The following is a 10,162-nucleotide window of genomic DNA, read 5'->3' as shown; positions in this document are numbered from 1 at the left end:
CTGCCCTCACTCCTCCCCACTTTGCAGCCCCCTTACCCCCCATGTTTCCCCCTAGCCACGATGGAGATGATGACACAGAAGCTGCAGCCGCTGATGGCGCCTCAGGGCTCGCTCCCAGGTTGTGCCAAGGCATAGCCCCCCACCCCAAAAACCTTTTGGGGGATTGGGGGTGCAGCCCCCCGAAATCCCAACACTCCCTTCCCCGTTTTGTACCAGTCCCTGGAATAAAGGAGAGATGGCTCCGAGTGGGATCTGGGGGTTTTTGAGGGGTCTTGAGAGGAAGAACTTGGGGTATGGGGGGGTTTGCCACAGCTGCACCCACAGAAATTGGTGTCCCCCAATCCCCCTCCCCACTTATATGGGAGCCCTTCCTGGTTTTGGGGTCTCCCCGACCTCCTTACAATTTGGGACCTCCTTGCAATCCCTTCCAAGTTTTGAGACCCCTTTTTTGACCCCCAAATTTCCTCTGTCACTCCCCCCATCCTTTAAGGCTTTGCAGGGACTGACCCAGGACCCTCCAAACCCCTGAGACCCCAAGCTCCCCCCCACGGGGGCTTTTTGCCCTCCCCCAGGGGTTTCTAGTCTCTCTCCCGGGGTTGTCCCCACCTCTGCTTGGAGAACTTCCCCCGCCCCCCATTTTTGTCACCCCCTAAAACCAACGCCCAGGTCCCCCAAAACACAACTTTATTCACAGCCCGGCCCCGTCCATGCCCCCACCCCACCCCACGGGGGGTCCTGGTGTCACCTTCCCCCCGCCCCACCCCGAGGGTCCCACCCTCGTGTCCCTCCCCCCTTCCCCTATTTACAGCTCTGGGATGTGGCACCGACAGTGAACAGCGAGGGGCACCGAGGGTGACCCTGGGCACGGGGGGACATCAGTTCTGTGTCACTCTGTCCTGAGTGTCACCGTGCCCCCCACTGCCTCCCAGCCTGGTGTCACCACGTCCCCTCGCCTGCGGCATAACTCGTGTGATGCCAGCTCTGTCACCACGTCCTGCCCATGAAACACTCCCCGTGTCTCCTGGCATGGTGGCACCACGCCTCCTGCCTGTGGCACAGTCCCTGTGTCCTCCACCAGGGTGGCCCACTGTGTGTCCCCGCAGGTCACCAACAGCGGGCGCTGCCAGCACATTGTCCAACTGTCCTTGCGTCCCCACCGCGGTGTCCCCTCAGGGCACAAAGAGCGGGCGGTGCCCCAACTACCGTGTCCCCACGTCCCGGTGCCACTGTCCTCCTGCTCCTCAGGGCACAAAGAGCGGACGGTGCCGAACTACCGTGTCCCCACGTCCCGGTGCCACTGTCCTCCTGCTCCTCAGGGCACAAAGAGCGGGCGGTGCCGAACTATCGTGTCCCCACGTCCCGGTGCCACTGTCCTCCTGCCCCTCAGGGCACAAAGAGCGGGCGGTGCCCCCAGCGGGGCGAGGACAGCGCCCCACTGTCCCTGCGCCCTCTCCGCCGCGTTCCCGGGTTCCCTCAGGGCACGAAGAGCGGGCGGTGGCCCCGGCGGTGCCTCCTGAGCGCGGCGCTCCGGGCGAAGCTCTCCCCGCACTCCACGCAGATCAGCGGCTCCTGCCCGCAGCCGCCCGAGGCCCCCGCGGGCCCCTCGCCCTCGCCCCCCGCCCGAGGCCCCTTCAGCGCCCTCGGGGCACCCGCGGGGTGGGCGCAGCGCCGCGGCCGCGCTGCCCCCGGCCCGGCGTGGGTGCGCTGGTGCTTGATGAGGTTCTTGCTCTGCGTGAAGCTCTTGCCGCACTCGGCGCAGCCGTACGGGCGCTCCCCGGTGTGAATGCGCTGGTGCTGGATGAGGTTGGAGCTCCAGGAGAAGCTCTTGCCGCAGTGGCCGCACCTGTACGGCTTCTCCCCGGTGTGGGTGCGGCGGTGCTGCACCAGGTGCGAGTTCTGCGAGAAGCTCTTGCCACACTCGCCGCAGGTGCTGGGCCGCTCGCCCGTGTGCGTGCGCTGGTGCCGCAGCAGCTTGGACCAGTGGCTGAAGCTCTTGCCGCACTCGTTGCAGATGAAGGGGCGCTGGCGGCCCCCGCCCCGCCGCCCCCCGCCCTCCTCGGAGCCCCCCGGGGCCGGGGCGGGGGTCCCGCGGGGCGGCGGGGGGCGCAGGGGGCTGTGCGGGATCACCGTGCGGATGATCTCGTGCGGCAGCACCTCGGCCTCACCGTCGCTCACGATGCCGTCATCGGCTGGGGGGGGCACGGGGAGGGGGTGAGAGCACAGAAGGGGCTGCACCTCCGAACCAAATGTTTGCTGCGACCCTAAAAGGGGCTGGGACCCTGACACAAATGTTTATGGTATTCCTAAAACGGGCTGGGGCCCCTCCCCGAATGCTCATTGCATGCTAAAAGGGTGCCTGGAGCCTCCCCAATTTGCCTGGAGACTCCTCAAAATGTTTGCTGAGACCCAAAAAGGGGCTGGGCCTTCTCCTCAAATATTTCTTGAGCTCCTGACCCAAATGTTCATTGTGACCCAAAAAGGGACTGGATCCCCTCCCCAAATGCTCGCTGTGCCCCAAAAAGAGGCTGTGCCCCCTCCGGGAGTGTCTGGAGCCCCCCAAAAGTACCCGAAGGCCCCCAAATTTCCCCATACCCCCTTCTTGGGGGGTCTGGAACCCCCTCAACAGTGTTTTAAGGCCCCCTCAAATGCCTCTGCCCCCCTCCAATGGTGTCTGGAGACCCCCAGAAGTGCCTTGAACCCCATCCCAAAGGCCTCTACCCCCTTCTAGGTGCGTCTGGAGTCCCCCCAAATTTGCCTGCATCCCCTTCTTGGGGTGCCTGGAGCCCCCCAAATTTGCCTACAGCGCCCTCCAAAAGTGTCTGTATCCCGCCCAAAATTTCCTGTACTGCCTTTCTGGGTTACCTGGAGCCCCCCAACCCCCTCATCCACTTTTGGGGTCCCCCCTCACCTATGAAGACCCTCCGGACCACGTCCCCCTCGTCCGAGTCCTGCAGCTCCACCACGTCTGGCTCGTCCTGCTCCATGGAGGCTCCTGCGGGGACTGCAGCGTCAAGGGGGGCCCTGAGCACCCCAAAACGCCCCAGGATCCCTCTGTGCAGCAGAAACCCACAAGCTCCCCCTCCCCCCGCCCCCATTCCAAAGGATTGTTTGCATCTTGGCTCCTGCTGTACCCCCCAAATTGCTCAGTGTGACTCTAAAATCCTCCCTGCGACCCCCGCAATTTCCATGTACCCCGCCCAAATTCTTCTGTGTTACCCCCCAAAATCCTTCAGGGTGATCCCAAATCCCCTCATGACCTCCTAAGTCTCATCCCCCCGAAAACCTCTCTGCTCCCCAGCCCACCTGTTCCCCCCAAATCTCTCTGTGTCACCCCAAATCTCTTCATGTCCCCTCAAATCCCTCAGTGTAACCTCAAACTCCTCCATGTGATCCCAAATCCTTCTGTGCCCTCTCAAATATATCCCTGTTCCTGCAAAAAAATCCCTTTGTGTCCCCCCAAATCCCACAGTGTAACCTCAAACTCTTCCATGTGATCCCAAATCCTTCTGTGCCCTCTCAAATATCCCTGGTCCCCCAAAAAATCCCTTTGTGTCCCCCCAAATCCTTCTGTGTGACCCCAAATCCCTCTGTGTCTCCCCAAACCACCCTGTACTCCCCAATTCCCCCTGATCTGTTCTTTGAGGGTCTCAGAGGGTCCCGCAGCTCAGCCCCCAAAATCTGGGGGGGGAGAATGGAGGGGGGGGGTCACCCAGTGCCCCCCAAAATCACCCGAGACCCCCCAGATCACCCAGGGTGCCCCCAGATTACTCCCAATCCCCCCAGGTTTGCTCCCCTCCCTTTAATTTTGGGAAGTGGGCACAAAAGAACAACGGAGCCCCAGGAACCTCCCCCAAAATTCACCCCCCACCCCAAATCGAATACTGGGGAGGGACTCCCAGGTTTTGTTTGAGGGGTCCCCACTCTCTTGCCCCTCCTTTCAAAATGGTTTATCCACATTCTCCCCCCGCTTCAAATCTAACATGGAGGTAACCCAAATTTTTGGGGGGAGTCTCACAAAATTTTTGGAGGGAGTCCCCACTCTTATTCCTCCCTTTTCTGCCCCCCAAACCAGCGCCTAATCCCTCCTCCCAGGACCAAATCCATCTCCCCTCCCACCCCAAATCCAAGACGTTATCCACAACTGCAGGAGGGGTCTCCCAGATTTTTGTGGGGGGTCCTTACTCTCTTTTTCCCCTCTTTTCCAAACCTCAAAACAGCACCTCCCCCCTTCCATTGTCCCCCCCTTTGCTATCGCCTCCCCCTTCCCAAATCCAAGACCAGGGCTATCCCAAATCAGGGAGGGATCTCCTAAATTTGGGGGGGGGCAGGAGTGCTCCTCACTCTCCTTTTCCCATCTTTTCCAACCCTACAAACGGCGCCTCATTTCCACCGCCCCACCCCCCCGGCTCCAATCCATCGTTCTCCTCAATCCCCTGGAATTCCCAGTTGGACGGGGGGGGCATCTCCCAGATTTTTTTTTTTGGGGGGGGGTCCCCGCTCTCTTCCCTCCCCTTTCCACCCCCGAAATCCGCCGTTCATCCACATCGCCCCCGCCCCAAATCTTTTGCCACCCCTCCGCCATCGCCTCCCCATCCCAAATCCAAGCCCGGGTGTATCTCCAATTGGGGGGGACGGGGGGGGGGGGGGTCCTCCCAGTTTCTTTTTGTGGGAGGATTCCCACTCTCCTTTTTCCCTCATTTCCAGCCCCCCAACGGCGCCCCTCCGCCATTGCCTCCCTCACCCCAAATCCAGCATCGGGGTATCTCAAATTGGAAGGAGGCGACCTCCCAAATTTTTTTTTTTTTGGGGGGGGGAGGGAGTGTCTCCGCTCTTTCCCCTCACCTCCCCCCCAAAAACGGCGTTTCCCTCTCCCCGCGCCCCCCGACTCACCTCGGCGGCTCCGCGGCGCGGGAGGGGCCGGGGGCGTTCCGGAGGGCTCCGGGGGTGGCTCCGGGGGTCCCGTCGGGCTCGGGGGTGCGGGGGGGTCGTGGCGGGGGTGTCCCCCGGGCGCGAGGCGGGCGCGGGGCCGGGAACAGGAAGGTCCCGTCATCCCATTCCCCGCCGGATGCGCCACTGGGAAAAAAGCGGGGGAAAAAACGCTGGGAAAAGTGGGGGGGGGAAACCTTGGAAAAACGGGAATTTGGGCGAGGGGAACCTCTAGGGGGAGAAAAAAAAAAAAGGGCCAGCCCCAGCAGGGACACCCCCGAACCGCCCGGTTTTGAGTGCGGGGGAATTGTGCGAATTGCCCGAATCGTTGGGGTTTTGTTATTTTTGGAAGGGGGGGTATTTTCCAAGCGGGAGATGGATCTGGGGGGGGGGGGGGGGATGGACAGGGTGGGTTTGGGGGGACTAAGGACAGGACACCCCCCCAGACTTCTCCCTCCCCCCTTCCTGCTTTGTGTAACGGCAGCGACGCGTTTCCTGTCCCCCCGGGAATTAAAAATGGTTGGAATTACGCAACGAGGGCGGAGGGCTCGGCAGCGGCATCCAGGGATTCCGGGAACAGCGGGATCGGGGCTTTGGGGTGTCCCTTGCGCACCCCAAATCCCTGAATGACCCCCCTCTCCCCCCAGAGGGTTTTACTGGGGCGTTTCCTGCCCCCGACCCAGGAATCAAAGAATCGTTGGAATTACACAATGACGGATCACGGGATCCCGAGATAGCGGGACTGGGGGGTAGCGGGATCGGGGTTTTGGGGTGGCCTTTGTGTCCCCCAGATTCTCCCTCACGAGGGCCTGGGAATGCATTTCTGCCTGCCCCCCCTGCATCCCTAGAATTAAAAATGGCTGGGATTGCACAGCGAGGCCAGAGGGTCCAACGGGGGCATGGAGGAATTTTGGGATCAGGTAGTGGTAGGATTGCGGTTCTGTGGTGCCTCCTGCACCCTCCAAACCCCGAGGCCCTCCCCCGATACTCTGGGGGTGCTTTTCCTACCCCCCCCCCCCAGGTAAAATTATGTTGGAATTATGCAACACAGCCAAAGATTTAGCAGGATTTAGTGATTCTGCGAGCATGGAATAGTGAGATCAGGGTTTTGGGGTGCTCCCCCTGCACCACCTCAAACCTCTGATCCCACCAATGTCTCCATCTTGGTGTCCTTATCCCCATCCCCATCTGCCCCCATAGGTCCAGATGTTGCTGTCCCCATCCTGATGTCCCAGTCCTGGTTTCCCTGTCCCCATCCAGATGGCCGTTTTCCCGCTCACATTTCCCAGTTTTTTCATCTCTCCCCTTTCTTGGTATTTTTCTCTTCTTTTCCCCCATCATTCCCCCCCCCCCCCCCCGCTCCCCCTCGGCCCCTTTCCCGGCCTTTTCCCCCTCACATTTCCCCCCCCTTTTTTCTCTCATGTTTCCCACTCTTTTTTCCCTCCCTTTTTGCACCTTTCCCCCTCACCTTTCCTGCTGTTTTTTCCCCTCACTTTTGCCCTCATATTTCCCGCCCTTTTTCTCTTTTACTGCCTTTCCCCCCGCCTCAACTTTCCTGCCCTTTCATCCTTCACATTTCCAGCCCTTTTTCACCTCACGCTTCCCAGCCCTTTTTCCCCTCACATTTTGACCCTTTCCCCCTCACGTTTCCATCCCTTTTTTCTCTCACCTTTCCTGCTGTTTTTTCCCCTCACTTTTCCCCTCACGTTTCCCGCCCTTTTTCTCTCTTTTACTGCCCTTGCCCCGCCTCAACTTTCCCGCCCTTTTTCCCTCACATTTCCAACCCTTTCCCCCTCACATTTTCGATCCTTTTCCCCTCACATTTCTGTCCCTTTTTTCTCTCACCTTTCCTGCTGTTTTTTCCCCTCATTTTTCCCCTCATATTTCCCGCCCTTTTTCTCTTTTACTGCCCTTCCCCCCACCTCAACTTTCCTGCCCTTTCATCCTTCACATTTCCAGCCCTTTTTCACCTCACGATTCCCAGCCCTTTTTCCCCTCACATTTTGACCCTTTCCTCCTCACATTTCCATCCCTTTTTTCTCTCACCTTTCCTGCTGTTTTTTCCCCTCACTTTTCCCCTCACATTTCCCGCCCTTTTTCTCTCTTTTACTGCCCTTGCCCCCACCTCAACTTTCCCGCCCTTTTTCACCTCACACTTCCCAGCCCTTTTCCCCTCACACTTCTGACCCTTTCCCCCCTCACATTTTCGATCCCTTTCTTCTCTCACCTTTTTTCCCACCCTTTCACCTTTTCCCTTCACTTTTCCCCCCTCATTCCCTCCCAGGCTCTGACGTGTGGAGGGCTCAGAGGCGGCTCCTCACCCCAGCCATGGACTGGTTCCACTGCAGCCGCTGCTTCCGCCAGGATGGCGCCCGGTTCGCCATCACCAACTGCGGCCACATCCTGTGCGAGGGCTGTGGGGGCACAGGTAAAATTGAGGAAAACCCTCAATTTAAACCCTTAAATTGCTGAGAAAGAGGGAGTATTCCTTCAATTTAGCCCCTTAAAACGAGAGGGAAAGGAGGGGTCACCTCAACTCAAGCAAATAAATGAGTGCTCTTTCCCCTAAAATGTCGGGAAAAGAGGGTTTCCCCTCAATTTCTATCTTTCAAATGATGGAAAAAGGACGATTTTCCCTCAATTTACACCCTTAGCATTGCGGAAATGGAGGATCCTGCCTCAATTTAAAACCCTAAAATGAGGGGAAATGGTCCATTTCCCTCAAGGAACAACATTTTTGAGAGTTTAAGACATATTTTTCCCTCACTTTTCTCACTTTTTTCTCCCCCTCCTACAGGTCCCTGCCCAGTCTGTGGCACCGCCGCCTGCCGCTACCTGCCCCTGTCTGAACAGGCCAGTGTCTGCCACGTTGTGCCCCAGATCCCCTTCCCACCCTTTTCCCGTCCCGTTTCCCAGCCTTCTTCCCATCCTTTTGACGCCCCCATGCCCAACAGATGCGCCCACAGGAGAAGGTTTTCTTCAGGAACCCGGTGGACATCGCCCTCAAGCACCTTGCCCACATCACGCAGGTGAGGAGGACACAGGTGGCGGGGGATGAGGCTCCACCACTGTCCCCAGCCCCACACGCTTAGGGGGCACAACGGGGTGACCCACGTCCCCCAGGTGTGGCGGTTCCAGACGTCACAGGCGCAGCTTCAGCTGGACTTGCACCGGGACAGAACTCGGCGGATGCAGGCAGAGCTGGAGAAGGCCAGAGATGAGCTGGGGGAGAGGACGAGGTGAGGGGGATGCCATGGTAGGGGGTTCACAGCTCCATCTTGGGCTCCTCTGGGCACGTGGGTGAGGCAGCACGCCTTGGTGAACATCTTGATGAGAGTCCTCATCCTTCTGGCCACTTTCTTGGGAGAGTCTTGCCTCCCCTTGCCTGCCACGCTGGTGACAGCATGTTCTGCCATTCGCTGCCATCTTGGTGAGCTTCCACCCCTTTACTCTGCCACCCTCAGCTGCCCTGTGGAGGGACCCCCACCCCAAATGAGGGGAATTCCCACCCTCCATTAAATCCTCCCCCTTCTCAGGGAGCTGGAGTCACTTCGCCGGGAGAATGAGGAGCTGCGCCGCATGCAGGTGGCCCCCAAAGCCCCCCCTGCCCCTTCCCTGCCCCCCAAAACTGTTCCCCTAAACTTCCCCCCCACCAAAACTGCCCTCCAAATCTCCTCACAGCTCTCCCCAGCCTGGCGCTGGAGCAGCCGCAGCAGCACCCCCCGTCCCTCCCCCACACAGTCAGGTAAGTGCCCCCCAAATTTTTAAGGGGGTCTTCCACACCCTAAAACACCTCGCCATCCTCTTCTCCTTGCTCATTGGGGTCCTCCCAAATTTTCCATCTCCTTTCCAGTGACCCCCCAGCCCCGCTGGCAGTTCAGCAGTCGAGTGGTCAGGTAAGGGGGGGGGGAGGGCATCCAAAATTGGGGTGGGGGGTCCCTCAGTTGTACAGGGGGGGTCCCCCAAGCCTCCCACCTCTCTTTTGCAGCCGCTTGGCCCCACTGGAGCCCCCTCAGTCCCGCAGCACCCTAGGATGGCAGGTGACACCTCACCCCAAAGGGGGGCCACCACAAATCAGGGGGGGGTTGCCATAATGGTTGCTCTCCCCCCACAGGTTGGCACAGCCTACAGAAATTCTGGGACCCCTCTGGCCTCCAGCATGGGTGAGAGACCCCAGATCCTACAGGATTTACCCCAAAATAATGCCCCGAGCCCCGCCCTTCAGCTCCAAGCCCCACTCCCTTTCCTCATCCCCGAGGAGGGACCCTAAAAGCTCATATAGGGCCTCAAAGCCCCATGGTGTGACCCCAAACCCCCACGGAAGGAGCCCAGAGCTCCCCAAACCCCCTGCAGGACCCCAAGCCCTCCCAGAGAAGCCCCTCAGTGCTGACCCCGATCCATGGGGCGACCTCAAAAACCCCTAACGCCCCTTTCCCCTCTTAGGGGACACCCTGGCTGGGACAAGCGAGGGACAGGTACTGGGGGCACTGGGAGGAACTGGCAGGGGACTGGGATAAACCGGGAGACGCAGAGAGGGGAATCTGGGGGGACTGGGATAAACTGGGAGGGACTGGGAGGGGATATAGGGAGCCCCAGGAGGGACGTGGGGGCACCGGGAGGGGGTTACTGGGCAGGACTGGAAGGGGCAATTGGTTAATGGGAGAGAATTTGGGTTCCGGGGAGCACTGGGAGGGGGTGTTTGGGTTACTGGGAGGGGGGCTTGGTGATACTGGGAGCACTGGGAGGACCCCAGCTCCATCCCCTCCTCCTTGCCCCTCCTTTATCCCATCCCTTTTCCTACTAAATAGAAATAAAACCTCCAAATGCAGTAGCTATTCCCGAAATTCAGAGACCACCCCCCAACAAATTCTGTAACCACGCCTCCCCAGCATTCAGTAGCCACTCTCCAAAATGCGGTAGCCACCCCGAAATTCGGTAGCCAGGACCATTCTCCTTTACTTAGGGCTCTGCTCTGCGGCAGGCGAGGGGCGGGCGCTCCGACTGGGATCTCAACCCGCGGCCATAAAGGACAAACAGGGACCTCCGACTGGATCCGAGGCTCCTGGACAGGAGCTCCGGCGCTTCCCTGGAGGTGGCCGCGGGCAGAAGTTGTTAAAAAGGAATTAAAAAATGCCAATTTTGGGGCCATTTTGGGTCCGTTTTTGTGGCTGGAGGGGAGGGGGAGGCGTGGCCTCCACCGCGCCGCCCCGCCCCCGTGTTGCCTGTGCTGCGTTCC

At 59.7% G+C, this 10,162-nt stretch overlaps 2 protein-coding genes across 3 annotated transcripts; one reads left to right on the top strand and one right to left on the bottom strand.

The window, feature by feature from the left end:
• Nucleotides 1-791: 791 nt before the first annotated feature.
• LOC128801608 (zinc finger protein 316-like) lies at nt 792-5,444 on the bottom strand. 2 transcript variants are annotated; one of them, XM_053967628.1, is made up of 3 exons: nt 4,891-5,444; nt 2,909-3,001; nt 792-2,189 (listed from the first exon to the last, which is right to left on the bottom strand). In XM_053967628.1, the coding sequence occupies exons 1-3, from the start codon at nt 5,048-5,050 to the stop codon at nt 1,474-1,476; spliced, it is 969 nt and encodes a 322-aa protein (XP_053823603.1). In that variant the 5' UTR covers nt 5,051-5,444; the 3' UTR covers nt 792-1,473. The 2 variants fall into 2 exon arrangements, with proteins under 2 accessions (XP_053823603.1, XP_053823604.1); XM_053967629.1 differs by having other exon boundaries at nt 2,909-2,992; nt 4,891-5,442.
• A 7-nt stretch (nt 5,445-5,451) lies between these two features.
• Nucleotides 5,452-10,074, top strand: RNF212B (ring finger protein 212B). The gene is made up of 12 exons (XM_053967659.1): nt 5,452-5,846; nt 7,211-7,354; nt 7,724-7,779; nt 7,881-7,955; nt 8,050-8,165; nt 8,463-8,511; nt 8,608-8,671; nt 8,780-8,822; nt 8,915-8,966; nt 9,041-9,089; nt 9,370-9,401; nt 9,890-10,074. The coding sequence occupies exons 1-12, from the start codon at nt 5,783-5,785 to the stop codon at nt 9,950-9,952; spliced, it is 807 nt and encodes a 268-aa protein (XP_053823634.1). The 5' UTR covers nt 5,452-5,782; the 3' UTR covers nt 9,953-10,074.
• The last annotated feature ends 88 nt before the right edge of the window (nt 10,075-10,162 follow it).

Source organism: Vidua chalybeata, chromosome 30 (genome assembly GCF_026979565.1).
Source record: "Vidua chalybeata isolate OUT-0048 chromosome 30, bVidCha1 merged haplotype, whole genome shotgun sequence".
In the NCBI taxonomy this organism is placed as follows: Eukaryota; Metazoa; Chordata; class Aves; order Passeriformes; family Viduidae; genus Vidua; species Vidua chalybeata.
The sequence above is the reverse complement of the archived record's forward strand: the minus strand, read 5'-3'. Positions and strand labels throughout refer to the sequence as shown.

Bases quoted from the DNA above. Each gene is read 5' to 3' on its own strand.
- LOC128801608 (XM_053967628.1), bottom strand. From the start codon at position 5,050: ATGACGGGACCTTCCTGTTCCCGGCCCCGCGCCCGCCTCGCGCCCGGG. The intron at 3,002-4,890 runs GTGAGTCGGGGG...TTGACGCTGCAG, and splicing joins CGCGCCGCGGAGCCGCCGAG to TCCCCGCAGGAGCCTCCATG. The intron at 2,190-2,908 runs GTGAGGGGGGAC...TGCCCCCCCCAG, and splicing joins GGTCCGGAGGGTCTTCATAG to CCGATGACGGCATCGTGAGC.
- RNF212B (XM_053967659.1), top strand. From the start codon at position 5,783: ATGGCTGGGATTGCACAGCGAGGCCAGAGGGTCCAACGGGGGCATGGA. The intron at 5,847-7,210 runs GTAGTGGTAGGA...ATTCCCTCCCAG, and splicing joins TGGAGGAATTTTGGGATCAG to GCTCTGACGTGTGGAGGGCT. The intron at 7,956-8,049 runs GTGAGGAGGACA...CACGTCCCCCAG, and splicing joins ACCTTGCCCACATCACGCAG to GTGTGGCGGTTCCAGACGTC.